The 24,909-nt window shown below is 47.4% G+C and overlaps 2 protein-coding genes across 2 annotated transcripts; one reads left to right on the plus strand and one right to left on the minus strand.

Annotated features, from left to right (window-relative positions):
* The first annotated feature begins 8,491 nt into the window (after positions 1 to 8,491).
* Positions 8,492 to 14,501, plus strand: LOC308124681 (fructose-bisphosphate aldolase A-like). The gene is made up of 8 exons (XM_080487873.1): positions 8,492 to 8,606; positions 10,443 to 10,559; positions 12,372 to 12,638; positions 12,789 to 12,949; positions 13,286 to 13,369; positions 13,465 to 13,639; positions 13,749 to 13,948; positions 14,230 to 14,501. The coding sequence occupies exons 2-8, from the start codon at positions 10,448 to 10,450 to the stop codon at positions 14,323 to 14,325; spliced, it is 1,095 nt and encodes a 364-aa protein (XP_080343999.1). The 5' UTR covers positions 8,492 to 8,606; positions 10,443 to 10,447; the 3' UTR covers positions 14,326 to 14,501.
* Positions 14,502 to 15,603: 1,102 nt separating this feature from the next.
* Positions 15,604 to 24,660, minus strand: gps1 (G protein pathway suppressor 1). The gene is made up of 14 exons (XM_080486887.1): positions 24,505 to 24,660; positions 23,426 to 23,518; positions 22,748 to 22,929; positions 21,862 to 22,026; positions 20,118 to 20,253; positions 19,954 to 20,031; positions 19,049 to 19,109; positions 18,887 to 18,972; positions 18,713 to 18,807; positions 17,438 to 17,543; positions 17,205 to 17,285; positions 16,939 to 17,076; positions 16,631 to 16,765; positions 15,604 to 16,380 (listed from the first exon to the last, which is right to left on the minus strand). The coding sequence occupies exons 1-14, from the start codon at positions 24,535 to 24,537 to the stop codon at positions 16,306 to 16,308; spliced, it is 1,464 nt and encodes a 487-aa protein (XP_080343013.1). The 5' UTR covers positions 24,538 to 24,660; the 3' UTR covers positions 15,604 to 16,305.
* Positions 24,661 to 24,909: the final 249 nt, after the last annotated feature.

Raw genomic sequence — 24,909 nt, forward strand, 5'->3', positions numbered from 1 at the left:
GGGTCATTTTTAAATCACAAGGACTTCAAAGTTTATACTATTCCAGTTAGCGGCTAGCGGCTAGCGGTTAGCTGCTAAATTCAACAGAAGTGAGTTTATGATATTAGAGTTGAGGACAACACAGGACCACAATCCAAATCCCCCCTTTTATTTTTAAAAATGTTTAATTTTATCTCATAAACCTTTCCGTACGAGCTATTCACTGAAATCAGCACACTTGAACCCTGTCTTGTAAAACAACTTCTCACCACTAGGTGGTGTATTGAGCTTGTGTCAGAAGAGAAATTACACTTTCATTGTCAGATGCTGTGGTTACAGATCTTTTTCCAATATAAGATATATTTGTTCGCGACTGCTGGGGTTCATAGGCAATAAAAAGCAGAATATTGTCATTAGAAATAGTGTCGCTCTACATTTATCATCTGTAAATATTCTTTCAATGTTTTGCTGTGAAGCTCATTTTTCAACTTGAATTTGTCTCTATAGATTTGTTCCATTTTGTCCATCAGAGGTTGTTTTTTTCACTCAGTTCAGAGTTTAGAGAGTTTAACTTTCACTAAGACCACAAAACAAGTAGCGGTGTCTCGTTTATCTGCAGGTCATTGTCCTCTCTCAGTCCAGAAGGAAAAGAAATGCTGACGTTGAAAGCTGCTCGTTCAAAATCCCTACAGAAAGTGAAGGGTCAGCAATGCTTCAACACTGCCACCTGGTGGCAAAACTCTGCAGCAGCCATGAGTGTAGAAGGGCAGAGGAGTCCAGGAGCCACCAGCAGCCTCATCCTGTCTGCAGGGCCCATCAGGAACATTACAACACAAATAACCTTTAAAAACACAAATCCTGTGTCAAATCCAAGTGCTTATTTTGTTTCAGAGCAAAGATGTTTGAGTACAGGATGAAAAAGTTTAAATTTAAATGTATATCTTCATATAAAACATGAACAAATGTGCTGGACTGCGTCATCGTGTTTATCAAACCAGGACGAGGAAAATACCTCAGAGGCTCCAACAACAAGCTTTTAAAAAACAGTGAAGGTTGGAGGGAAGTGAGGAAACAGAGACCCGACTAACACAAAGAACCTATCTAACCCAGGGACCAGGGACTGGGGGAACCCAGTGCAGGGACAGTCTCAGAAAGGTCTTTGTGACTTTTTTCCATTTCACATGAGGTGAAAACTTTTGCATTTAAAAAAATGTGTTGAAGTTTTATTTTCATAGTTTGTTGTTTGCTCCATAATAAACCAGATGGCAAAGCATCGTAATGTTATGAGCTGAGGGCCAGAATAGAAACGTTTTATCTCAGTTTGATTTTGCACTGGATGACAAATCTCAATGCATTGGTATCCCACATTGTCCCACATTGTCCCACATTGTCCCACATTGTCCCACATTGTACACATTGTCCCACATTGTCCACATTGTCCACATTGTCCCACATTGTACACATTGTCCACATTGTCCCACATTGTCCACATTGTCCCACATTGTACACATTGTCCAAATTGTCCCACATTGTCCACATTGCCCACATTGTCGACATTGTACACATTGTCCACATTGCCCACATTGTCCACATTGTCCCACATTGTACCACATTGTCCACATTGTCCCACATTGTCCCACATTGCCCACATTGTCGACATTGTACACATTGTCCACATTGCCCACATTGTCCACATTGTCCCACATTGTACCACATTGTCCACATTGCCCACATTGTCCACATTGCCCACATTGCCCACATTGTACCACATTGTCTACATTGCCCACATTGCCCACATTGTCCCACATTGTACCACATTGTCCACATTGCCCACATTGTCCACATTGCCCACATTGTACACATTGTCCACATTGTCCACATTGTCCCACATTGTACCACATTGTCCACATTGTCCACATTGCCCACATTGTCCCACATTGCCCACATTGTCCCACATTGTCCACATTGTCCCACATTGTACCCCATTGTACCACATTGCCCACATTGCCCACATTGTCCACATTGTCCCACATTGTACCACATTGCCCACATTGCCCACATTGCCCACATTGTCCCATATTGTCCACACTGTCCCACATTGTCCACATTGTCCCACATTGTACACATTGTCCACATTGTCCCACACAGACATAGTCTTGCATGGTTTAATGTCCACTATACTCCTGTCACGGTCATCTTGGGGACCAGATTGGACCCTTTGCTGAGCCTCTTTTGGGCGGGGCTTATAATGGACACCCTTGTTTTAGGGGAATTTTAAGCCGTGGCTCCACAGCTCTTTCTGTTGCGGGACGGGTTTTCGTGCGGTCCGACTGAAAAGTTGTGGAATGTACGGAAAGAACCCGCGACCACCGGCTACGATTTCCCGCTCCCCCTCCGTTGAGGTTCCTAGCACCGAGGAACGGGTCTGTGAGGAGGAGGAACAACGCAGCCGTCTGCTGATTGGTCAGTGACGATCGTCACTCTGGACTTGTCCACAATATTTAAATATTTAATCGACTGTAAACCTCCTGTTGTTGTTTCCATTCCTTTGTGCTCACTGGTTGATTTGTTACCCGGGTTTATTGACACGTCGGAGCGACACAACATGGCGTCTTTTAACGAGATCCAGACGCTCCTCTCAGGAACAGGAGGCGGAGCTTCATCAGGAGCTCCTCCTCTCAGGAACAGGAGGCGGAGCTTCATCAGGAGCTCCTCCTCTCAGGAACAGGAGGCGGAGCTTCATCAGGAGGTCCTTCTCTCAGGAACAGGAGGCGGAGCTTCAGGAGCTGGACGCCGCTGTTCACAATGAGAAACTTTAACCTGAGTCCCAGAGAACAACTCTTCCAGCAGCTTCCATGTTCTTCGCTGGACTCGTCTCTGAGTCGTTCACAACCCCGCCTACATTTTGACTTTCTGTGGTGGGACGGCGCCACAGAGTTGGTCCTGGGGGTGCTTTGCTGTTCCTCAACCTCCTGCTCTGCCCCGCTCTGCCCCGCTCTGCCCCGCTCTGCCCCGCTCCGCCACGTCCTGCGGTGGAACAGCGGTGGAACAGCAGTGGAACAGCGGTGGAACAGCGGTGGAACAGCGTGGGAACAGCGGCTTAAGTGATGTAATAGGTGGAAACAACGTTGGTACCGTGTTTCTGGTCTTCATAAAGGGAATCAACATTAAATCAACATATAGTCCAAGAGTCTCATAAAGACAAACTTATAATTCAGATGTTCAGATAAAACTGTTAAATTGCTTTTATTAAGCTGTTTTAGCTTTTCTTCAGCCGTTGTAGTGGATTTAGCCATTTTAGCTACTTTATTTGTTTAAATGTTTTGTAATATTTATTTATTTTAGTTCTCTTACTTCAAGTGATTTTCGCTCTTTTAGCCATTTCAAGTTTTATTTTGTTAAATGATTTCAGCTGTTTCTGCTAGTTTGACTCTCTTAGACAGTTTTATCTTCATGTCATGTTTCTTTTCTTTTTAGCAGTTCAGGTTTTGGAAACTGTTTGTTTTTTTGTTTGTTTTTTTAAAGTAATTTATTTGGCTAATGAGAGAAGAACTTTTGAGAAAAGGTCAAGTTTGCAAAAAACCAAAACAAGAAAAGAGATCCAGATATTTAAACGTAGTTTAGCCCGAGGAGCCGCTGTGGAGGCGTCAAAAGCCACATGTGGCTCCACATGTGGCTCCACAGCTGCAGGTTTCCTCTGCTCTGACCTTCATTATGACCTCCACAGTTCTCGCTCTCCTCTCGTATAACAGATATCGAGGATCACTGAAGGGTTTGATGTGACTATTGATGTTGGTGTGACACAGTCGTTTCCACAACAACCATCAGAACCTCCTGGTTTTGATCCTAAAGAATTCATTTGTGAAAAACTATTTTGAAAATTCTTCTCCTCCGTGATCTTGTCCAATAAGTCGTCCAGCTCTTATTCTGACGTCCCTGCATGTATTTCACCAACAAGTCAAGACAACCCCACACCCCACCTATGATTGGGCGGTCTGCAGCCTGTCCTCCGAGGACTCACAGTGAAGACACGTCCAAGTTCACCAGCATTCAGAAGCAGGAGCCATTTAAAAAAAAGGTTTTTATATATTTTCTCTTGACAGAATCAAAACAAGCAAAGCTTGCCACCGTCCCTGCGATCAGTCCTGCCAGGGCTCCATCTGTTTGGGTACAAAACAAATCCCCTTTGCACTTTTTCAGCTCTTCAATCCTCCAGCACGGCTCATCTGTTGCTTTTCAATGTCCTGGAAGTCTTTTCACCGTCCTCCGGCAGCGGAGCTCCCCACAGCCGACCCAGGAAGGAAACACGACCTGCAGAACTGGATTTGTGAAGAATTTGACTCGGCTTCGCTGCTTTGGAGACGGAACATGTGTCGGCTCGACTTGTGTTGGCAAAACATGTCAGCAGCCGTCCGACCAGTTTGAATAGTGACAGAGAGCATCAGTGACGAGTTCCTTCATTCCTTCATTTCTCCATTTATTAGAGCCTCATTAGCTCCTGGCTTTTCCTCCTGGGCTCTCCGTCTTTTTCATCACACATTTTATCCACAATATTTCATACAAACAAACAAACAAACAAACACTCACAGTCCCACAGGACAAACAGTGAAGCTCACTGTGAAACCAAATAGAACAAACCTGTCAAAAGAACACGTAAAACCAAAAACACCACATAACTATAATAAGCAGTTAGTTATTTAGCATCATGCTGCCTGACTTCAGGGTTTGGATCTTAAACACAGAACATCCAGTCCAGTCTGTTGACATGAAGGAGTTAATCCTCTTTTCTCCTCCCAGAATACATGTTTACTGTCCAGTTTCAGTCAGATTGAAGCAATAATTAGTTTTTTTAATGGCTTTTAAATGTAGTAAACTGAAACAGGAACAAAGTTTAAATGCGAGAACATAAGTACCAAACTGCTCTGCACCATGACGGAACCGTTCACCAGCACTGTAACGAGTGTGAAGGAGGACTATTGTTGATGACTGTGTGTGATTCTCTGCTCTGTGTTTTATCCCACTGGTTTTCACTGTTTTGTTAGTTTGACTCTGTCTTGTGCCGGCCAGTGTCCCCCGGCCAGCGTCCCCGGCCAGCGTCCCCGGCCAGCGTCCCCGGCCAGCATCCCCGGCCAGTGTCCCCGGCCAGCGTCCCCAGCCAGAATCCCGGACCAGCGTCCCCGGCCAGCGTCCCCCGGCCAGCGTCCCCGGACCAGCGTCCCCGGCCAGCGTCCCCGGACCAGCGTCCCCGGCCGTTCGGAGCGTCCTTCCCCGGGTGAACGTGGTCGTCTTCTTGGCTCCGCTCACAGAGGTGAGTGAACATGTTGCTTAATGACTCTGTATCGCCTGGCGGCGCCAAGCAGGGCAGCAAGGAAACATCCTCAACAAAGACCTGGAGCAAACACTTCGTGTTCAATCTTGCAGGAGGAAAAAAAAGAAGAAAAAAAAGGTGTGTGTGTTTTGTGCGCGTGATAGTGAGTATTGTTGGCAGCCGTGTGCTATCAGACTCAGACGTGGGACTCATTCAGGCTGCTATCGCTCAGATCAGAGCTGTGCTGCAGGAACTGTCCGGGTCACGGCCTGGAGACGCTTCCTGGGACTTCAGCTTCAGGAACGGTGGTGCAGTGGTTAGAACGCTCAGGAGAACTTGGTGGATTTTCTCCGTGCAGGTTGCATGTTCTCCCTGTGAATATGTGGATTTTCTGCAGGTTTTAACACTCAGTGGAATACATTTCAAACTAAAAGTACCTGAAGAGCTTTTCTGTATAAAATACACCAACGAGACCTTCAGATCAGATCAGATCTATAAAATGGAGGCTTTGCCAAAAGGAAGCTCAACACGACCGGGTGACTGGTATTAACAGTGAAGCAGAAGTGCATTTGCCATCGTTTTAACTTTTTTCCAGAAATGCTCATCCTCTTTGTGAGGAATCAGGGTGGTGAAGTCTATCAGCTTCACCACCCTGAGGGTCCAGAACAACGTCTGGAAAGGTGCCAGAGGTCATCGCCTTTAACACTTTAACACTTTAACACAGAGAACTTTATGAGAGACTTTATATAACGTCAACATGTTTCATCCAGTGTTTAATGAGAGGTTAGAGACGGGATGCGAAGAGTTTCAGATCCAAGGAAAAGAAGTTGTGAATGAAACTGGAAACTCTCAGTTCAACACTGAACGGAAAAGTTATTCAACATCTGATGGTTTTGTTACGACAAACTTCACGGTGGCTCGGGCCCAAATTATATCTTCCATAATCTCCATTATCTATTTTATGCACCAGAAGCTTTGAGGAAACTCCCTGGGAACTGTTCAAACTCTTCCAAAAACTAAGTCATGATATTTCCAAAGATAGTTGCCACAATGCTTTGTTTTATTTGACTGTGTTTCTGTTAGATTCACCTTTTTCAATGCTCTAGTTGGGGCTGTTATAGTGGGTCTGTTGCTGTTCCTGTACAATGTACTTCAACATATTATTTCTAATTGATATTTTATATATTTTTTATATATCTAGTATATGTCCATATATATTTATTATAGTATCATATGGCTGTGTTTCTAGCTATGAATGGTCTTCTTTGCACACATGATGCCCCCCACCTGAACCTTCAGGGACTGTATCAGTCATATTTTAATCATGTTTGTCATGTAGTGTCGCTGCTGTATGAGCCCCACAGCTCATTAACAAGTCGGAGGGCGGGTTTACGTGATGCACCTGAACACATCAATCAAAGCTTTAAAGTGTTTTAACCTTTAACTGCACAGCCTATTTGTTTTCTGAAATACATTTGTGAAAACCATATTTCTGAAGACTGTTTCTGAGCCGGTGCACGGTGTGCCCCTGTTGAGTGTGCGCTCTGGGCAGCTGCCAATGTTTATGTTTTTGTGTCAAATATACTTAATATATTAAGTTTTAGTGTCAAAATAAACTTAATATTCCTTCCAAATGTGTCAAACATACTTTAAAATCCAATCCTTCAAATCAATAACGCTGAAAAGAATCGTGGTGGACGAGTTGTCCCGGTTTGCAGTTTTGTGGACGAGTTGTGGTGGACGAGTTGTCCCTTCCCCTCTGTTGCTCTATGGCTGTTGGTGTGTTTCCACGCTGCTGCTGATGCTCTGGTATCATCATCCATGTGAGGATCTGCACGTAGGCTTACAGCTGCGCTACCAGGGAACATTTCTCCCCCAGTGAGGTCTTACAGGCAAACTGTGGCTGCCATGTTCAGCAGGCTGTGGGAGCTTCACACATTTACTCACCACATGCCCACTCGTTCTTTTCCTCATTGGATTTTATTATCAATGCATTTATGGAATATAAAGAGCAGGAGAGTTGAACCAGAGTACCTGCCAGAGATGGGATTTGTGCACTGGACATAAGAAAAGATATACCACACAAACCTCAACAATCTAATCATGTTTTTAGCAGAATATGTATTATGTTAGGCGCCGGTGATGACTGAGAAAGCAGTTGGTTAATTTTATTATTTTATTGGTGGCTGCAGCTCAGTTCTTAGGGTGTGTTGGCTGGAGTCTGACACATCATGTGAAAGCGTGTTGACGCTCCTCAAGAGGGCGAATGCTCAATATAGGTAATGCTAAGGTGTTATAAAGTTGGGGGTCTAAGACCTTGTTTACACAACAAGTGAAAACTCATCATTTATGCATTTTCATTTCAGAAAAAGTTCACGTTTACAAGTTCTGAAATAAAATATAGTTTTCATGTTTGTCCACTAGTGGGTGCTGCTGTTTGTTTTTGTGATGAAACTGGACACACGTGTGCTCAAAGAGTAACACGCAAAAACATTAACAATGGCGAGTATGTGGATATTCGTACAAATAGATAATGAAGTTGGATTGCTATTCCAGTTGACTGTCAACTAAAAAACTATGTAGTCCCAGGACAGTATGGGCTGGGAGTCGTGACACTCTGAAGGAAAACATTATTCTTATTGTCCAGCTTCTTGTGAAGGAGCAAGAACAACTGCTAATGTGTAGGAGCAGTGTTTCCACCACCTACAAGGGGAGAGGTCCAGTTTTCGTCCATCGAGACAGCAATGGAGTCCGAGCGTTTTCAAAAAGGTCCACCTTGGAGCCTTTTCCATAAAGTAGTGTTTTCAGTTGCTCCTTCAAAGCACAACAAAAGTTTAGCATTTTCACTTGAAAACGGAGCCTAAGTATTGAAAAGTTGTCACATGATGTGATTTAACTTTGTGTTTGATTAGAAGACCGATTCCAGAATAGCTGAGAGCTCTCGTGAGCTCATATGATGAAAACAATAAACAGAAGTCGCACATCTTGCTAATAAATATACAGTTTGTGTCCGTATAAACCTTTAAAAACCTTAAAGTTGCGTCAGCAGCCTGTGAGACACAGATGAGGGTGGGATGACACACGTTCAGCATCACCACTCAGTAGGAGCCCCGCCTCCTCTTATTGGATGGAGTTGTACGTCAATCACTGCACGACGTGCACTGTGATTGGACAGTCTGCGGCGTGGCCCGCCCCCTCCACGCTGGGTGTACTCCTCGACCTTCTCCGTCTCCATCCGACTCTCCTCCCCGGTCAGCTTCGCAGCAGGTCCCCGCAGCCTCCCGTACCTCGACCCGTTACTGCTCCGATCACCGACCCGGTAAGTCCCGGAAAGAAACACAGAAACTTGGATAGAAACTATTCAGTTTACTCTTATGCGCTTTTAAATAAAGCAGTTTTGCTGAAATCCGCTACACGGAAGTGTAGATTCTTCAGGTTTTCTTTATTTCCGCTGTTTCCTTAGACTTTCTATCTTTAGTCATAAATACAAGTTGGTTTTTAAATATCCTCTCCTTCTCTCAAATGAATCGTAGAAAAGTTCTGAAAAGTTTCTAAAAATCCGACGCAGCTTTTTGTGAAACGTCATTTTGACGTCAGAGCACTTCCTGTTAGTTTTAGGTCTTTTTAAAAGTTTGATTTTTTGAATGCTTGAATTTTTTTAAATCCTGCAGCATCCTGACGTCTTCTAATTAACCGGTGCTTCTCACAGTGTGTGAGGATAAAGACATCTCAGAGCGACTTTGACACTTAAATGTCAGATCTCATCATTTTTGTTGTCATATTATGTGACGTTAATATTTAAAGCTACTTAATAAAAGTTAACACGACAAATAATCTCTGTTACCCCAACAGATCAGTAGAAATAAATGTATTCAGTTAGTTCAGCAGAGCTGGGCGAGAGCCTATTGGAATGTAAGAAATTATTATTATTACTATTATTATTATTTTAATTTTAATTTCATCTTCTTCTTTTGTGTTTAACGGCAGTTTGCATCCATAAAGTTGCATTACCGCCATCTGCTGGTTCTATCTATCTACTTCTTCCACTGCACGAACTGCTGCATTTTTGACGGCCTGAACGTGCTCAAACGTCAGAAGTGGCGAACCATTTAAATATTATGGTCATTGCACGTGTCTGGCAAAATGGCTCCACAGCGCCCCCGACATTGTTCTCACACTGTTAACATCTACTACAAGCAACAAGTTTAACACGTATCACCTATGTTACAGAGATCCAAAATTCTACTGTATATTATTAAAATTATACTGCATTTTATTAAAATTATACTGTATATACAACAGTCCTTCTCGATAAAATCAGTATCAAAATTCCACAAAAGTCAAAAGGTGTGGCGACGACATCGTGCTGCAAATCTGATGGTTGGTTATGAAACAGGAAGTGATGTGTAACTCTGCTGCAATGGGCAAGAAATCCATATGTCGATATTCATACACAGACATAGCGCCACCTGCTGGCAGCCACCAGAGATCTCTGGAGTGCTGTCTGAGCCACAGAATTGGACATTTTTCACAGGTTTTACACAATGTTTGAAAGAATTCGACTTCCCACATTGTGACCTGCTGTACGTCTCCGCCTGCTTCAGATCCTTTTCCAACCTGCATGGTTGAGCCGTTCAACGCTGCTCTCAGCTTTAATCTAGATTTGTTTTTCTCTGAATCCTGTCAGGTCTCACTCTTGTTACCAGTATGCTGGGTGGGATTATGGAAGCAGATTGACAGACCCCCACCCATCCCCCCACCCCGTCATCCCCTCTTCTGCTGAATCGTCTTAATGTCAGGAGGGATCAAATCCCGCTTCCACTGCCTCTTAGTGTTTTCAAATCTAAATAATTCCGAGCTGTGAACTCTCGGGAGCAACGTGAGGACGAAGTGTCGGGGCTGTAATCTCAGTTCTGCTCTCAGTACTTTTCTGGAAACATTTGCCACAGTAACTCTTCATTGCAACACATTTTGAAAACAATCTGTCAAGAAGCAGTTGAGCGTCGCCCTGCCCTCTGGCTTGTTCGTAACCATGGAAATGTGTATCCTGTGTTTGAACTCAAGCGGAGACGGCAGCAGATCACTGTATGTGGACACTTTGTGGCGTCATTTCTTCCTGTTACCAAACCCTGATGGGGACGTCTCTCTTCCACAGCCACCATGACGCACGCCTTTCCGTTCCTGAGCACCGAGCAGAAGAGAGAGCTGAGCGGCATCGCTCAGAGGATCGTGGCGGCTGGGAAAGGCATCCTGGCAGCCGACGAGTCCACAGGTACAGAGCCGGACTGGTGGATGGTTTATAGCAGGGCTGTCCAACCCTGGTCCTCCAGGGTTCCTGTCCTGCAGGTTTAGCTCCTCCCAGTTCCAACACACCTCATTGCAATGAGCGGCTCCTTATTGGGCTTTTTCACAACCTTGGTGATGACATCATCATTAGATTCAGGGATGCTGAAGCAGGAAGAGAAGTGAAACATGCAGGACAGGGTCCTCCAGGACAGGGTCCTCCAGGACCGGGGTTGGAGACCTCTGGTTTAGAGTATGTACCAGTGATGCACCAATGGCACTTTTTTTAAAGTACGAGTACTAACGTCTAGCAACTTGCCAATACAAGTACTGATGAAAGTTATACTCCATATGCAAACACAAGGCGAAGGCTATGTGTTGTCGTGAACCACACATCCTCTGTGTCGACGCTACATCACCCCCACACGTCCTCTGTGTCGACGCTACATCACCCCCACACGTCCTCTGTGTCGACGCTACATCACCCCCACACGTCCTCTGTGTCGACGCTACATCACCTCCACACGTCCTCTGTGTCGACGCTACATCACCCCCACACGTCCTCTGTGTCGACGCTACATCACCTCCACACATCCTCTGTGTCGACGCTACATCACCCCCACACATCCTCTGTGTCGACGCTACATCACCCCCACACGTCCTCTGTGTCGACGCTACATCACCTCCACACAGCCTCTGTGTCGACGCTACATCACCCCCACACGTCCTCTGTGTCGACGCTACATCACCCCCACACATCCTCTGTGTCGACGCTACATCACCCCCACACGTCCTCTGTGTCGACGCTACATCACCCCCACACGTCCTCTGTGTCGACGCTACATCACCCCCACACGTCCTCTGTGTCGACGCTACATCACCTCCACACGTCCTCTGTGTCGACGCTACATCACCTCCACACATCCTCTGTGTCGACGCTACATCACCTCCACACATCCTCTGTGTCGACGCTACATCACCCCCACACGTCCTCTGTGTCGACGCTACATCACCCCCACACGTCCTCTGTGTCGACGCTACATCACCCCCACACGTCCTCTGTGTCGACGCTACATCACCCCCACACGTCCTCTGTGTCGACGCTACATCACCTCCACACATCCTCTGTGTCGACGCTACATCACCCCCACACATCCTCTGTGTCGACGCTACATCACCCCCACACGTCCTCTGTGTCGACGCTACATCACCCCCACACATCCTCTGTGTCGACGCTACATCACCTCCACACAGCGTCTGTGCGTAGCGCTCCAGCGGGTTGATGGGTGGACCAGTCATACTTTAGTTGGGGTTAGCATGTTGCATCGCTGGTGTGTGAACCCCAAAACTATGTAGCATGTAGCATGTAGCATGTAGCACGGCCAGGAGTAAAATCCTCCTCATCCACTGAGCAGTTAAACTACTGAGCGGCGTCGTTCTAGCTCTGCTGGTCCAAATGTCTCTGGTGATGACGTTGCTGGTGATGAAGTTGCTGGTGTTGTAGCAACTATCTTTTCCTGCTCTTGATTTTTCTTCAGAACATAATTTACAGTCTCTCTTAGTTTAGTTATTCTCATTGATATTAAAACCGCTGACATCGCCCGTCCTCTCTATTGTAGCTGCAGGCGTCATTACTGCAGGATGATTTCACATAATACTTGCCGGGTTGATATTTTTGCGCGTAGTATTTGGACCCGATACCGGTATCGGTATCAGTACATCAATGATATCCATGGCTCCTTCCTCTGATGTTTGAACCTTGTTGGAGCTGCTGTGTATCAGAAGTGTGTTCCCCCTCCAGGCAGCATGGCCAAACGTTTCCAGAGCATCAACGCCGAGAACACGGAGGAGAACCGGAGGCTGTACCGCCAGCTCCTCTTCACCGCCGATGACAAGGTCAACCCCTGCATCGGGGGAGTCATCTTCTTCCACGAGACGCTCTACCAGAAGACGGACGGCGGGAAGCCCTTCCCCCAGCTGGTCAAAGAGAAGGGCATGGTGGTGGGCATCAAGGTGGACAAGGGCGTGGTCCCCCTGGCCGGGACCAACGGAGAGACCACCACCCAAGGTGACCAGACCCGGGGGGCCTGCTGCTGCTGCTGCTGCTGCTGCTGCTGCTGCTGCTGCTGCTGCTGCTGCTGCTGCTGCTGCTGCTGCTGCTGCTGCTGCCTGCTTCTCCTCGCTCACCTGGACTGAACCGGGTTTGTGTGTCCCTCAGGTCTGGACGGGCTCTACGAGCGCTGCGCTCAGTACAAGAAAGACGGAGCCGACTTCGCCAAGTGGCGCTGCGTGCTGAAGATCACCTCCACCACCCCGTCTCAGCTCGCCATCATGGAGAATGCCAACGTGCTGGCTCGCTACGCCTCCATCTGCCAGATGGTTCGACGCTAAACACACACACACACACACACACACACACACACACACACAGAAAGCATCAGAAGGAAATGAGTTCTGATAGAAAAAGCAGATTTTATACGTCACACATTATTATTACTCCGTAGTGCAGAGGTGGTAAAGTCAGATCCTGGAGGTGCAGCCCTGCTTGTTCTCCACGTCTCCCTTCTTTAACACACCTGAATGTCCCCGTGGTTCATCACCACCTTCAGCCCAAAGCCAGAGAAGGAGACGTGGAGAACAAGCAGGGCTGCACCCCCAGGATCTGACTTTACCACCTCTGCTGTCGTGTGTTAAATGTTTCTCTCCCCCCCCCAGCATGGCATTGTCCCCATCGTGGAGCCGGAGATCCTCCCGGATGGAGACCACGACCTGAAGCACTGCCAGTATGTCACTGAGAAGGTGAGGGGGCGCTCCTGCAGGAGGGGGTGGGGGGTGGGGGGGTCTGGGCACGACGGGCTCACTTGTTTGGATGAACTGACACTGGAGCCCTGCAGGTGCTGGCGGCCGTCTACAAGGCGCTGTCGGACCACCACGTGTACCTGGAGGGGACGCTGCTCAAGCCCAACATGGTCACCGCTGGACACTCCTGCCCCAAGAAGTTCAGCCCCCAGGAGGTCGCCATGGCAACCGTCACCGCCCTTCGCCGCTCCGTGCCACCTGCCGTGCCAGGTCAGACATGCTGAAGACTGTTTCAACAGGTTTTCTATAGGTAATGCTTCTCTGACAGCCTGTCCTCCTCTTCCTCCTCTTCCTCTTCCTCTTCCTCCTCCTCCTCCAGGCGTGACCTTTCTCTCCGGGGGTCAGAGTGAGGAAGAGGCCACGATCAACCTGAACGCCATCAACCAGTGTCCCCTGCACCGGCCCTGGGCCCTCACCTTCTCCTACGGCCGGGCCCTGCAGGCCTCGGCCCTCAAGGCCTGGGGGGGCAAGAAGGAGAACGGCAAGGCCTGCCAGGAGGAGTACATCAAGAGAGCACTGGTAAGGGGGCGGGGCATGGGGGGGTTGCAACAAGAGAGTTGTGAAAAGTTCCTCTTTCTCAACAGCAACGTTAGTTCTCATCACCGTTGACTTTCCTTCTTTCTGCTGATTGAGTGCGGCGCCCCCTGCTGGACTCGATGCTAAAAGTCCATTAGAAGTCTAACAGTAGTGGTGTTTCTGTTTCTGGAGTAGAAATGATCCTGAAATGTCAGAGAATCAGCAGGCTGAGCTGGAGACGTGAGGAGCAGCACTGAATGTTTTCAAATGGTTTGTGATTCCAGAACAACAGCCAGGCGGCTCTGGGGAAGTACGTGTCCTCTGGAGGGAAAGGAGCAGCAGCTCAGGAGTCTCTGTTTGTGGCTGACCATGCTTACTGAGAACCACACACACACACACACACACACACACACACACACACAATCTCTTCACTCCCTTCACTCCCAACTAGCCTCACCTGAATCAGTGTGTGTGTTTCAGACATGTTAGCTTGTGAGTACGAGTGGAAACACTGGACAAGAGATTCCAATGATAATCTAATAAATGATTGCACACAATTAAAGTGTCCTGTGATTCTTCCATGATAGTTTTTGTTGCATTTTCTCATTTATAAGAATAGAAGAATATCAGTTCAACCATTCTAGGAGCGTTCCCACCGGATTGAGGCTGAACACACTGCTCTCAGGAAGTTTGGGATATTTGGCTTTGGTGTGGAAAACATGGAAACATGGAAACATAAAAAGTTGATGCTGCAGTGAAATATGAAAGTAGAAGCATGCAGTGGGGATTTCTTCATCTCAATTTATTGAAACAGAAGCCAACAACAGAACACAACCAAACATGCCCAGGTCATGTGACCTGAAGCATCTATCCCAGCTGGTCGGCGTCTCCTGCTGGTCACAAGTGGACTTGTCTGCTGAGGCGTCTCACTGCTCGTGGTTCTAGGTTCCGAGTTACAGCCGCTACACGGCCACTCAGCTGATCCACAGGTTTTCTCTAGAGAAAGTGCAGGTCACTCCATCGTCAGGCTGCAGCAGCCGTTCCCTGATGATGCCTCCCCCATGCTGCTGGAGCATCGTGGTCCATTAGGATGAAATGAGGCCTGTTGTTCATGCAGGGACTGAATGAAAGACGTTCTTCAGGTAGTCTGGACTCGACACTGAACCATTCACAGTGGACTAGACAAACTTCCACCACCAAAGACTCGTCTGGTGACGACAGTGGCTGATGAAGAACGTCTCCACCATTGTTTCTGCTCCACGTGAATGAACTTTGATCCGAGAGCAGCTCTGGTGTGGTCTGGTACCTGGCAGCTGGTCAAGCACACAGACCAGGCTGATGGAAACCGTTTCCTGTGGTCTGACGTGACACTTGGAGCCTCTCGCCTCCTTCAACGTTCCTGCAGCCGAGTGGATTCATCATCTGGTTCCACAGGACTCTGTTCACCATTGTTGATAATCTGCCTAAAATGTGTCAGCTGATAAAGATAATGTAAACACCCTTCCTTGCCAGCAGGTGGCGGTAGGAAACACATTACTACAGACCTGTGATTTGGGTCAATAAAATTAGTTACTAAAAAATGAAGCGATGCTTGGGAGTGACAAAGTAAATCACACAGTTTAACCCAGACAAAGAGGCAATGACTTCATTATATTTTTCCAGGTTTTTTTTAATTACTTTTTTACCAATGAAAAATAAGGTCATTAGAGGTGCTGTATAAATCCACAATACGTCATTTTGTACTTGTTTACAGAAACGTGCCATGGCTCAAAAAACATTGAAAAACACAGAGTTGGAGAGTTTAGGTTCGTCCTGGAGTTTCACTTCAAAACCTGACATCACCAACATTTAGTGGAAGTCAGGTCTGAATCTTGGTTTTTTTTTTCAAATAGATGTGGAGTTATAATCGGTTTGTAACTGTGGAAGTCTGAAGCCTCAGGCCATCACTGTGAGAAGAAAACTCCCACTCCCAAGGTTTCACTCAGATTAACACCAGATCACATTTTAAGACAAACTCATGCATGGAGATATCTTATTTTCAGGCTTTTTCCTTCTGGGATACACAGATCAAACATGAAACGGTGTTTTTGAGGCGTTTTATTTTTATTAGTGAAACCATCCTCTGTGTTCTTGTGGCGTCCACCAATCAGCATCTCCGAACAGTAACTTCCAGCTCAGCTCCTGAGCCAACGTCCACACAGAGACTCTCCGGAACAATACAGTCCTTTACGTGTGTGTGTGTGTGTGTGTGTGTGTGTGTGTGTGTGTGTGTGTGTGTGTGTGTGTGTGTGTGTGTGTGTGTGTGTGTGTGTGTGTGTGTGTGTGTGTGTGTGGTCGTGCAGATGGAGGAGGAGCCCTCTTCACATGTTGGTGCTCATCCTGGTCTGGCTGTTGGCGGGTGTCAGCTCGCCCTGAGTGCCTTCTCTGGGTGGAGACTAAGGAGAGGAGACACAAAAAGTAACTAAGTACTCTAACAATCTAGTTACAAGAAACTTCAACACAGCTCCAAATATTACAAGATCACTGCAAACCTGACGGACCTGTCAGTTCATTCTACACTCTGGGAGGCGTGAGCGCAGGCTGAAGCATCGGACCGACCGCAGACTGTTTCAGGTTCAAGCCTTCATTAAGAGGCACTGATGGTCCTCAGCATTAATAGAAAAGGTCAAACGCTCTGGACGGTACCTTGACGTGGATCTGGTTCCGCAGCACGGCGGCTCGGAGAATCATGGCTTTGGCTCGTCTCTGGAACTCCTTGCCCATGTGCAGCGACTTCTCAAACGTGGTGCTCCGCTGGTCCACGTCCCTCGCATAGAGGATCTACAGGAGGGCCCGCTGTTAGCACGCTGTGTGTGTGTGTGTGTGTGTGTGTGTGTGTGTGTGTGTGTGTGTGTGTGTGTGTGTGTGTGTGTGTGTGTGTGTGTGTGTGTGTGTGTGTGTGTGTGTGTGTGTGTGTGTGTGTGTGTGTGTGTGTGTGTGTGTGTGTGTGTGACCTTGCTGTGGGAGTCAATGCGTGCGTTGATGAGTCCCTCCAGGATGAGCTGGGTGAGTTCGTCCTCCAGAGCTGCCACTGTGGTGTTGAAGGCCTGAGCCATCTTTGTCATGTCTGCAGACACGTACGGGCTGAAATACTACACACACACACGTGTACACACACACACACACACACAAGTACGTTGTAGGACATCCATCAATCCAGCTTTAAGAAGGAATAACAAAATGTCCACGAGTCGTGGTGGTTAAAGTTCCTCCTTCTCACCTGGATGAGCGCTCGGTTCCTGATCTGGCTGTACAGGGTCTTGACGTGCGGGGCCAGGTACATGTCCAACAGGAGGTTATCCTGCAACAACCGCACAAAGATCACTTTCTGCAGTGTGTGTGTGTGTGTGTGTGTGTGTGTGTGTGTGTGTGTGTGTGTGTGTGTGTGTGTGTGTGTGTGTGTGTGTGTGTGTGTGTGTGTGTGTGTGTGTGTGTGTGTGCACATGCTCCCACCTTCATTTCATCAAGCAGTTTGAGGCACGACGCGTACTTGGACTCGTAGAACTTGAAGATGATGTCTCTAATCTGAGGTTCCAACTCTAGAAATAACTTAAAGGAGCTGCGGAGAGGAAAGCAGAGTTAGAGGTGCAGCTGACCACCTGAACGCTTCTGTCTGGGACACACTGCGTTTTAATCCCTTCTCCCCCACCCCAGAAGTTGAGCGCGCATCCCGCCTAGTGATGTTCAAGTATGGACGAATCGTTCAAAACCCGTGAGTCACTTTACTGACTGGTGAGTCACGGGTCATCCCATCCATCAACTCATTCACCGACTTATTCCTGCAACGAGCTGCAAAGAGGAAGACGGACAACATCCATTGACGGGCCACTCCATCGGGCTGTTCACTTAGCCAGCGGCTCGCGGCTTTCAAACAATTCGTTGAACTTATTCCAGCATGTATCTTTAATATTACTAACTTAATCACCATTTATTACTTTATTTCTATTGATTACTTCAACTTCCATTCTGTCATTCCTGTGTGGAGCTATGTTACAAGAATTTCTCCCAGGAATTAAAGAAGTATTACTGACTCCGATTCTGAAAATGCTGCGCATCCCGGTCAGAACGGGACAGGCGGTCTCTCTCGAGCCGACATAGGCACGGACCAGGGGGAGTGTGGACGGACCAGGGGGAGTGACCAGGGGGAGTGACCAGAAGGAGTGTGGACAGACCAGAGGGAGTGTGGATGGACCAGGGGGAGTGACCAGAGGGAGTGTGGATGGACCAGAGGGAGTGTGGACAGACCAGGGGGAGTGTGGACGGACCAGGGGGAGTGTGGACGGACCAGGGGGAGTGTGGACAGACAAGGGGGAGTGTGGATGGACCAGGGGGAGTGACCAGAGGGAGTGTGGATGGACCAGAGGGAGTGTGGACAGACCAGGGGGAGTGTGGACGGACCAGAGGGAGTGTGGACAGACCAGGGGGAGTGTGGACGGACCAGGGGGAGTGACCAGGGGGAGTGACCAGAGGGAGTGTGGACAGACAAGGGGGAGTGTGGATGGACCAGGGGGAGTGACCAGAGGGAGTGTGGATGGACCAGAGGGAGTGTGGACAGACCAGGGGGAGTGTGGACGGACCAGGGGGAGTGACCAGAGGGAGTGTGGACAGACCAGGGGGAGTGTGGACGGACCAGGGGGAGTGACCAGAGGGAGTGTGGACAGACCAGGGGGAGTGACCAGAGGGAGTGTGGACGGACCGGGGGGGTGTGGACAGACTTGAGCCCGCTACCTGCTGGAGATGACATTCCTCTGGAGCTCCTGTCTGTCGAATGTGGCCAGAGCACAAAGGCCGCCGTACACGGCAACGTTGCTGGGAGAAAGCAGCTGCAGAGAAACATCAGTGTCACGTCAGGCAGCAGAACTCTGAAGAAGAAGAATGAAGATCAGTGTCGGGGTTTCTCACCTCTGGACAGTCGCAGTGGTCGAAGGAGGCCTGCAGGAAGCACTTGGCAGCAGGTTTGTATTTTCTGGAGGCCAGCTCTGCCAGACCTGAAACATGGATCAACACATACTGAGTTGTGTGAGCTCCTCCTGAAGACAGGACACCGTGCAGAGCGCCACCTACCTGCAGCACACTTTAACTTAGTGAGGACGGCTTGATTCTGGCTGTCTCGCTCTCCTCTTTGCTGGATGAAACAAGGGAGAGTCGCACAGAGTGAAAAACACTGGTGGCTACAAGTTTAGCGTTAGCAGGTGGCTACAGGTTTAGCGTTAGCAGGTGGCTACAGGTTTAGCTTTAGCAGGTGGCTACAGGTTTAGCGTTAGCAGGTGGCTACAGGTTTCGCGTCAGCAGGTGGCTACAGGTTTCGCGTCAGCAGGTGGCTACAGGTTTAGCGTCAGCAGGTGGCTACAAGTTTAGCATTAGCAGGTGGCTACAGGTTTAGCTTTAGCAGGTGGCTACAGGTTTAGCGTTAGCAGGTGGCTACAGGTTTCGCGTCAGCAGGTGGCTACAGGTTTCGCGTCAGCAGGTGGCTACAGGTTTAGCGTCAGCAGGTGGCTACAGGTTTCGCGTCAGCAGGTGGCTACAGGTTTCGCGTCAGCAGGTGGCTACAGGTTTAGCGTCAGCAGGTGGCTACAGGTTTAGCGTCAGCAGGTGGCTACAGGTTTAGCGTCAGCAGGTGGCTACAGGTTTAGCATTAGCAGGTGGCTACAGGTTTAGCTTTAGCAGGTGGCTACAGGTTTAGCGTTAGCAGGTGGCTACAGGTTTAGCATTAGCAGGTGGCTACATGTTTAGCGTCAGCAGGTGGCTACAGGTTTAGCGTCAGCAGGTGGCTACAGGTTTAGCTTTAGCAGGTGGCTACAGGTTTAGCGTTAGCAGGTGGCTACAGGTTTAGCGTCAGCAGGTGGCTACAGGTTTAGCGTCAGCAGGTGGCTACAGGTTTAGCGTTAGCAGGTGGCTACATGATGAAGGTGATGAACAATGCTTCAGGGCTGTTACATATACAAACTTTAGCCGGACTGTTTGCTCACCTCAGCAATTTCTGGAGTGGATTCTGCCTTGTTGACGTAGCTCAGCACATGTGACCAGTTCTGCAGGTAGACGCTGACCTGTGGACACAGAGGGGCGGCGTTAGACCTGGGACCTGGTGCAGAGATCTCTCTCGGCTTCCTGTGTGTTTCAGAGTCTGCCGTACCTTGATGACGTTCAGACACATGTTGATGACGTGCTTGGCACTGGTGCAGTAGTCTCTGGCCCGTGAGTAGCACTTGAGGGCGTTGCTGAGGTCTCCACAATCCAAGTAGTGGTCTCCAAGGTCATCATGGCCTCTCCTGGGGGGACGAGGGGGGAGGCTGGTGAGAATCTGTCTCTTCTATGATGTTATCCTCTCTAATTTCTCTCTCGTTTACTGATAAATCTTAAGGGAACTTTCACACTCCGATAGTCCGGGACTAATCGAATTGGGGGTGGGGGTGGGGGTGGGGGTGTTCGGGTGGCGTTCAGATTCACTTTTGAGACAGGATCAAACCTCCTGGAAAATGTCACCCAATTACAACAGCTGGTGGTTTGGAGGCGCCGTCCCACCAAACCAACACTGTCCAGAGAGGAAGTAAAGAAGAAACACGGCTCATTGATTGGTCCAGACCGGAAACGGAAGTCCCGCCGCTTTTCAAGCTGCACCTCCACGACATGCACGGCTAACCGATACCTGGTCCCCGGGTTAAGTGGAGCTACGCTCCCAGTGTCATGGGAAATACTGTATGGCTACAAACGGCGCATGTTCCAAGTTTGCTGCAGTTTAGTTCAGCGTCTATTCAAGGCCAAATACAGTCCTTGTCAAAATTGGTTGTGCAGATACTCGTGAACGTAAGAATTAATAGAATACAAAGTACCTTTCTGCACGTGTAAACGTTAGAGTGAGACATCATTTGGATGCACAACGTTCTTGCCAAGACACCAGAAGCAGAAATCACAAGGCGCACTTCTTGTACACCACTGGAATATCCTGCAATTAATTCTATAAGAAAATTAAAACAATATCTACCCTAGTTATCTATTATGGCATCTGCATTTCTATGTATTTTTAAAAAATTGGAAAAAAATAAATAAAAAAATCGATAATTTTTCCAGGGCCTGGAAATTGCATTTTAGATTTCCATAACTTTTTTCATGACCCTGCATTCAGTCCAATGAGTTAGGGATGGGTACCTTTCACTTTTCAACAAATACCGATACCCTGGTACAGGGAACGGTACCCGAGTATCAATACCAGTACTCAACGGTAACAGTTTTGGGTTCTTTTGTGTGTGTTTGTGGTAATAAATGTTAATTTGTTTAAAAGAATATATATAAAAAAAATGCACATTTATTTCTCAATATATAAACTTAAACAAACATATCAAAATAATATCAATAATAAGTTTGTATCGTAGCATCACAGATGTTTTACAAATTAAACCCCAGCTCCACGTCTTCCTATTCCTTTCCCCTCTGGAAACCTTGTGTGATGAGGAGGGGAAAGAATTTAAAACAAATGAGAAATCTCTTCAGCCTGGAGAAACATCTAGAGCTGAAGCAGGAGCTTCCTCCGATTAGAGATATTCCCGCCGCTGGCCTCGTACTTCACGTGACAAATATTTCAGAGCCTAATCTGCCTCGCGTTTTGAAAAGTGGAGCCTCTTGAGAACTTTCCCTCGGCCGTGCTGCTCTGTGGACTGAACCCACAGCGACTGACGTCATTACACTCGTGTGCGCGCAATACTGCGTTCAAGTCCGGCTCGGAAAATCACCAACCTCCAGGCGGAATACCGTCAGTAATTACTAAAGTACCGTACTAGATACTCATCCCTACAATGATTGTAAATGAAGGTATTATTTACTTAAATGTATTAATTTACATGCATCCTACACAGGGTGAAACTAGGAGTCGCATGTTGTACCTGATGCTCTCCTTGATGGAGTTGCCTTTGTAGTTTTTGAGGTCAGTGTCCAGTTTCTCCAGTTTGAGCAAAGCTTTCTTCCTGGTGGATTCAGCCCAGGCCGAATCCAGAGGAGGGGGGACCACGCCGCCTTCAGGCACCGTGTCGGGCACACCCTGCACCTCCCTGCAGCAGAGGAAGAATGGATGAATGGACTTAAAGAAAAAACAACAGGATGACACAATAAAGTCATAGATAATACCTATTTTCGTTGTGGTCCTCATAAAAGATTAACAATTAAATTAATTAATTAATTAATTAATTAAAAAAAAATATGAAAGTGACATTATAGTGAACCATTAAAAACACAAAATTGTACACAAGTATTGTATAAACTTAGAATAAATAGATAAATACAAGTTCTTCCTTTACAAATCTATTGGAAAAAATGATTTATCACAAACAGCTATGCGTCACAATAGGTTAAAAGGTATTTGGTAATAATCAAGTAGTTTGTATAAATTCCAATAAAAACCTTGTGACTTGTTTTTCAAAGCCTGTTTGTTGGTGTTGGATTGGAAATGTGTGGGTAAGATGTTGAACGTGCTCTGAACCAACGTGGTGTGAAATGTGAGGAAGGCAAGTGATCCGAGTCTTCATCGGGTTCTGATGATGTTGGTTCTTGTTCAAGAGAGACAAGCCTTCAGCGGAGACGGACACACACACACACACACACACACACACACACACACACACACACACACACACACACACACACACACACACACACACACACACACACACACACACACACACACACACACACACACACACACACACACACACACACACACACACACACACACACACACACACACACACACACACACACACACACACACAGTACCGTGTGGCCTCTGTGAGTTTGCGGTGGATCTCCTCGTAAGTGTCCACGTTGAAGGTCCTCTGGACGAAAGTGAGCGCCATCTTCAGCGCCTCCACCCGCAGCTGCGGGCAGTGCTCCGCGATGAACTGCAGCCTCTCGATGCGCATCAGGCCGCTGTAGCTGGTGGCATATTGCTCCAGGTCCTGCAGAGACACGGGGACGGGTCAGAGACCATCACGCCTCATAGAAACCTTTTACAACCCTGTAATCCGTGACACTGATACCTGTCAGTTTTAAGACAGTTTGGTTGCATTTTATCATGTTTTCATTCTTTTTCTTTCCCATTCAGCAGGTTTCTGTGGTTTCTGCTGTCTGTGGACATGAACGTCCAGCAAATGCAGCAATGCTGTCAGTCAAATTAAATGTCCTCCGACATTAAACAGGATTTTCTCAATTTCCCTGGGAATTTCTTTTTAATTTATCCATGGTTATCGCAAGAATCAACTGTTAAAGTGAAAGGCCTGCAGGCGACACGTTAGAATGTTTTAGTTGACATTCTTCTATACAGGGTTTCATTTGTCACCACGAACCTGCTGAGATTATCTGCTGTGACACAACATTTTAAATGAAAACAGAAATCGCTCTGAGCAGCCGCATCAGACTGGTGCCTCAGGTAAGAGCAACGGACGGGGTCAGTACCAGTGTCGGGTTCTCCACAATGTAGTTGGTGTCCGGAGCATTCTGCTGGTCCTCCTGGGGGTCTGCGTCGATCTGCATTGGCTCCACAGACCCCTGAACAAACAGGCAGAGCACAAACATGAGCTCACTATCTGCAGAAAGTCATTTCAGGACAAAGAGGTGCCTGCCTCTGGGGACAACAGAGACGACAGGATAAGCCCGAGGCCGCGTCGCCTCAGGGAACGTTCTCGTTTATGCATCAACAACTCAAAGTCAATTTAGACTATTCTGCGTTTGCTTCATAATTTTTTTAACAGAGAAATAATAATATAACTTGATAAGATTGCCAGGCCATACAGGACAAACCCAATGTGACACACCTACACTCACACCTAAAGATGATCTAAACTCACCTGCAATCATCTTCATCCACTCCAACCTCACTGTGTGTCCTTGGTTTAGGATTCCAGAAACGGTTCATTTACATCTCTGTGTATCCAATTAACTGAATTGTAATTCAAGTTATTCAAACTTGACAGTTACATGATGGGGTGACATGATTTCTGAGCATCATTGTAAGCTGAGGGAAACCTTTTAAACTAATGAAGTGTTTAAACAGAGAGCAGTGCTAACTGCTACCAGCAGCTGAGCCATCTGACAGGACAGGGGGGCAGGCGTAAACACAGGATTCAGGGGGTTTTAGCTGCACGCTGCAGTCACAATAGACGATGTTTACTGACATTCAGTGTTGTTTAAAGAAAGAACCATAGACAATGAGCAACACTTTTCCATTAAAGTGTCTGTTTAATGTGAAGCGGCGTTAGCATCCGTGCTAATGTTGTTAGCAAGCAGAAGCCTTTCCATCCGAGGTTATTGGCCTTCGTTTATTAGTGGTTTATTCTTAGAAACATCCCTGGTTAATGTTTCATGTAAGTATAGAAGAATAAGACAATAGATGATCAAAGTGCTGATTAAATACGACAACCTGAACTCCGTTTGTGCTCCTTCACTTAGCACGCTAGCGGCTAACGGAGCTCCTGTAACGTCGCTCCGCGGTCCGTCTGTTCTCGGTGACACCGGGAGGTTCGGCGAGGCCTTACCTGGAAGTTAAACACCTGCACGGGCAAAGGCATGCTCTGATGTCCGCTGTTTGTCGGTGTCGTCCAGCAGACGGAGCAGAAAGTTGAGTGCTGTGGTGGTGAGCGGACACACTGCGGCGGCCGAGGCTCAGTGGGCGGAGTCTAGGAACTGTGCGTCATGACGTCACTGTGGAAGCACGCTGCAGCAGCCACAGGATGCATTCAAATAGTCCCTCCTATCTCCTTCCCTTTCCACTTTTCCTTAACCCCTGGAAGTGTTTAGATTTTCTATTTTCCAATTGCTAACACACTGGAATGACATGCCGAGATATTTAAAATGACACACAGAGGGCAAAGCCTCGTCTCAAGTCTCCAAAACTCTAAACACAATTTCTGCTTTACACACAGTTTGCACTTCAAAATGTT

Source organism: Lipophrys pholis (genome assembly GCF_963383615.2).
Source record: "Lipophrys pholis genome assembly, chromosome: 19".
Lineage (NCBI taxonomy): Eukaryota > Metazoa > Chordata > Actinopteri > Blenniiformes > Blenniidae > Lipophrys > Lipophrys pholis.

Coding starts and splice junctions, on each gene's coding strand:
- LOC308124681 (XM_080487873.1), top strand. CDS start 10,448: ATGACGCACGCCTTTCCGTTCCTGAGCACCGAGCAGAAGAGAGAGCTG. Junction 13,640..13,748: donor CGTGCCACCTGCCGTGCCAG/GTCAGACATGCT, acceptor CTCCTCCTCCAG/GCGTGACCTTTCTCTCCGGG. Junction 13,949..14,229: donor AGTACATCAAGAGAGCACTG/GTAAGGGGGCGG, acceptor TTGTGATTCCAG/AACAACAGCCAGGCGGCTCT.
- gps1 (XM_080486887.1), bottom strand. CDS start 24,537: ATGCCTTTGCCCGTGCAGGTGTTTAACTTCCAG. Junction 22,027..22,747: donor AAACTCACAGAGGCCACACG/GTACTGTGTGTG, acceptor CCTCTGCTGCAG/GGAGGTGCAGGGTGTGCCCG. Junction 19,110..19,953: donor CCACTCCAGAAATTGCTGAG/GTGAGCAAACAG, acceptor TGTTTCATCCAG/CAAAGAGGAGAGCGAGACAG.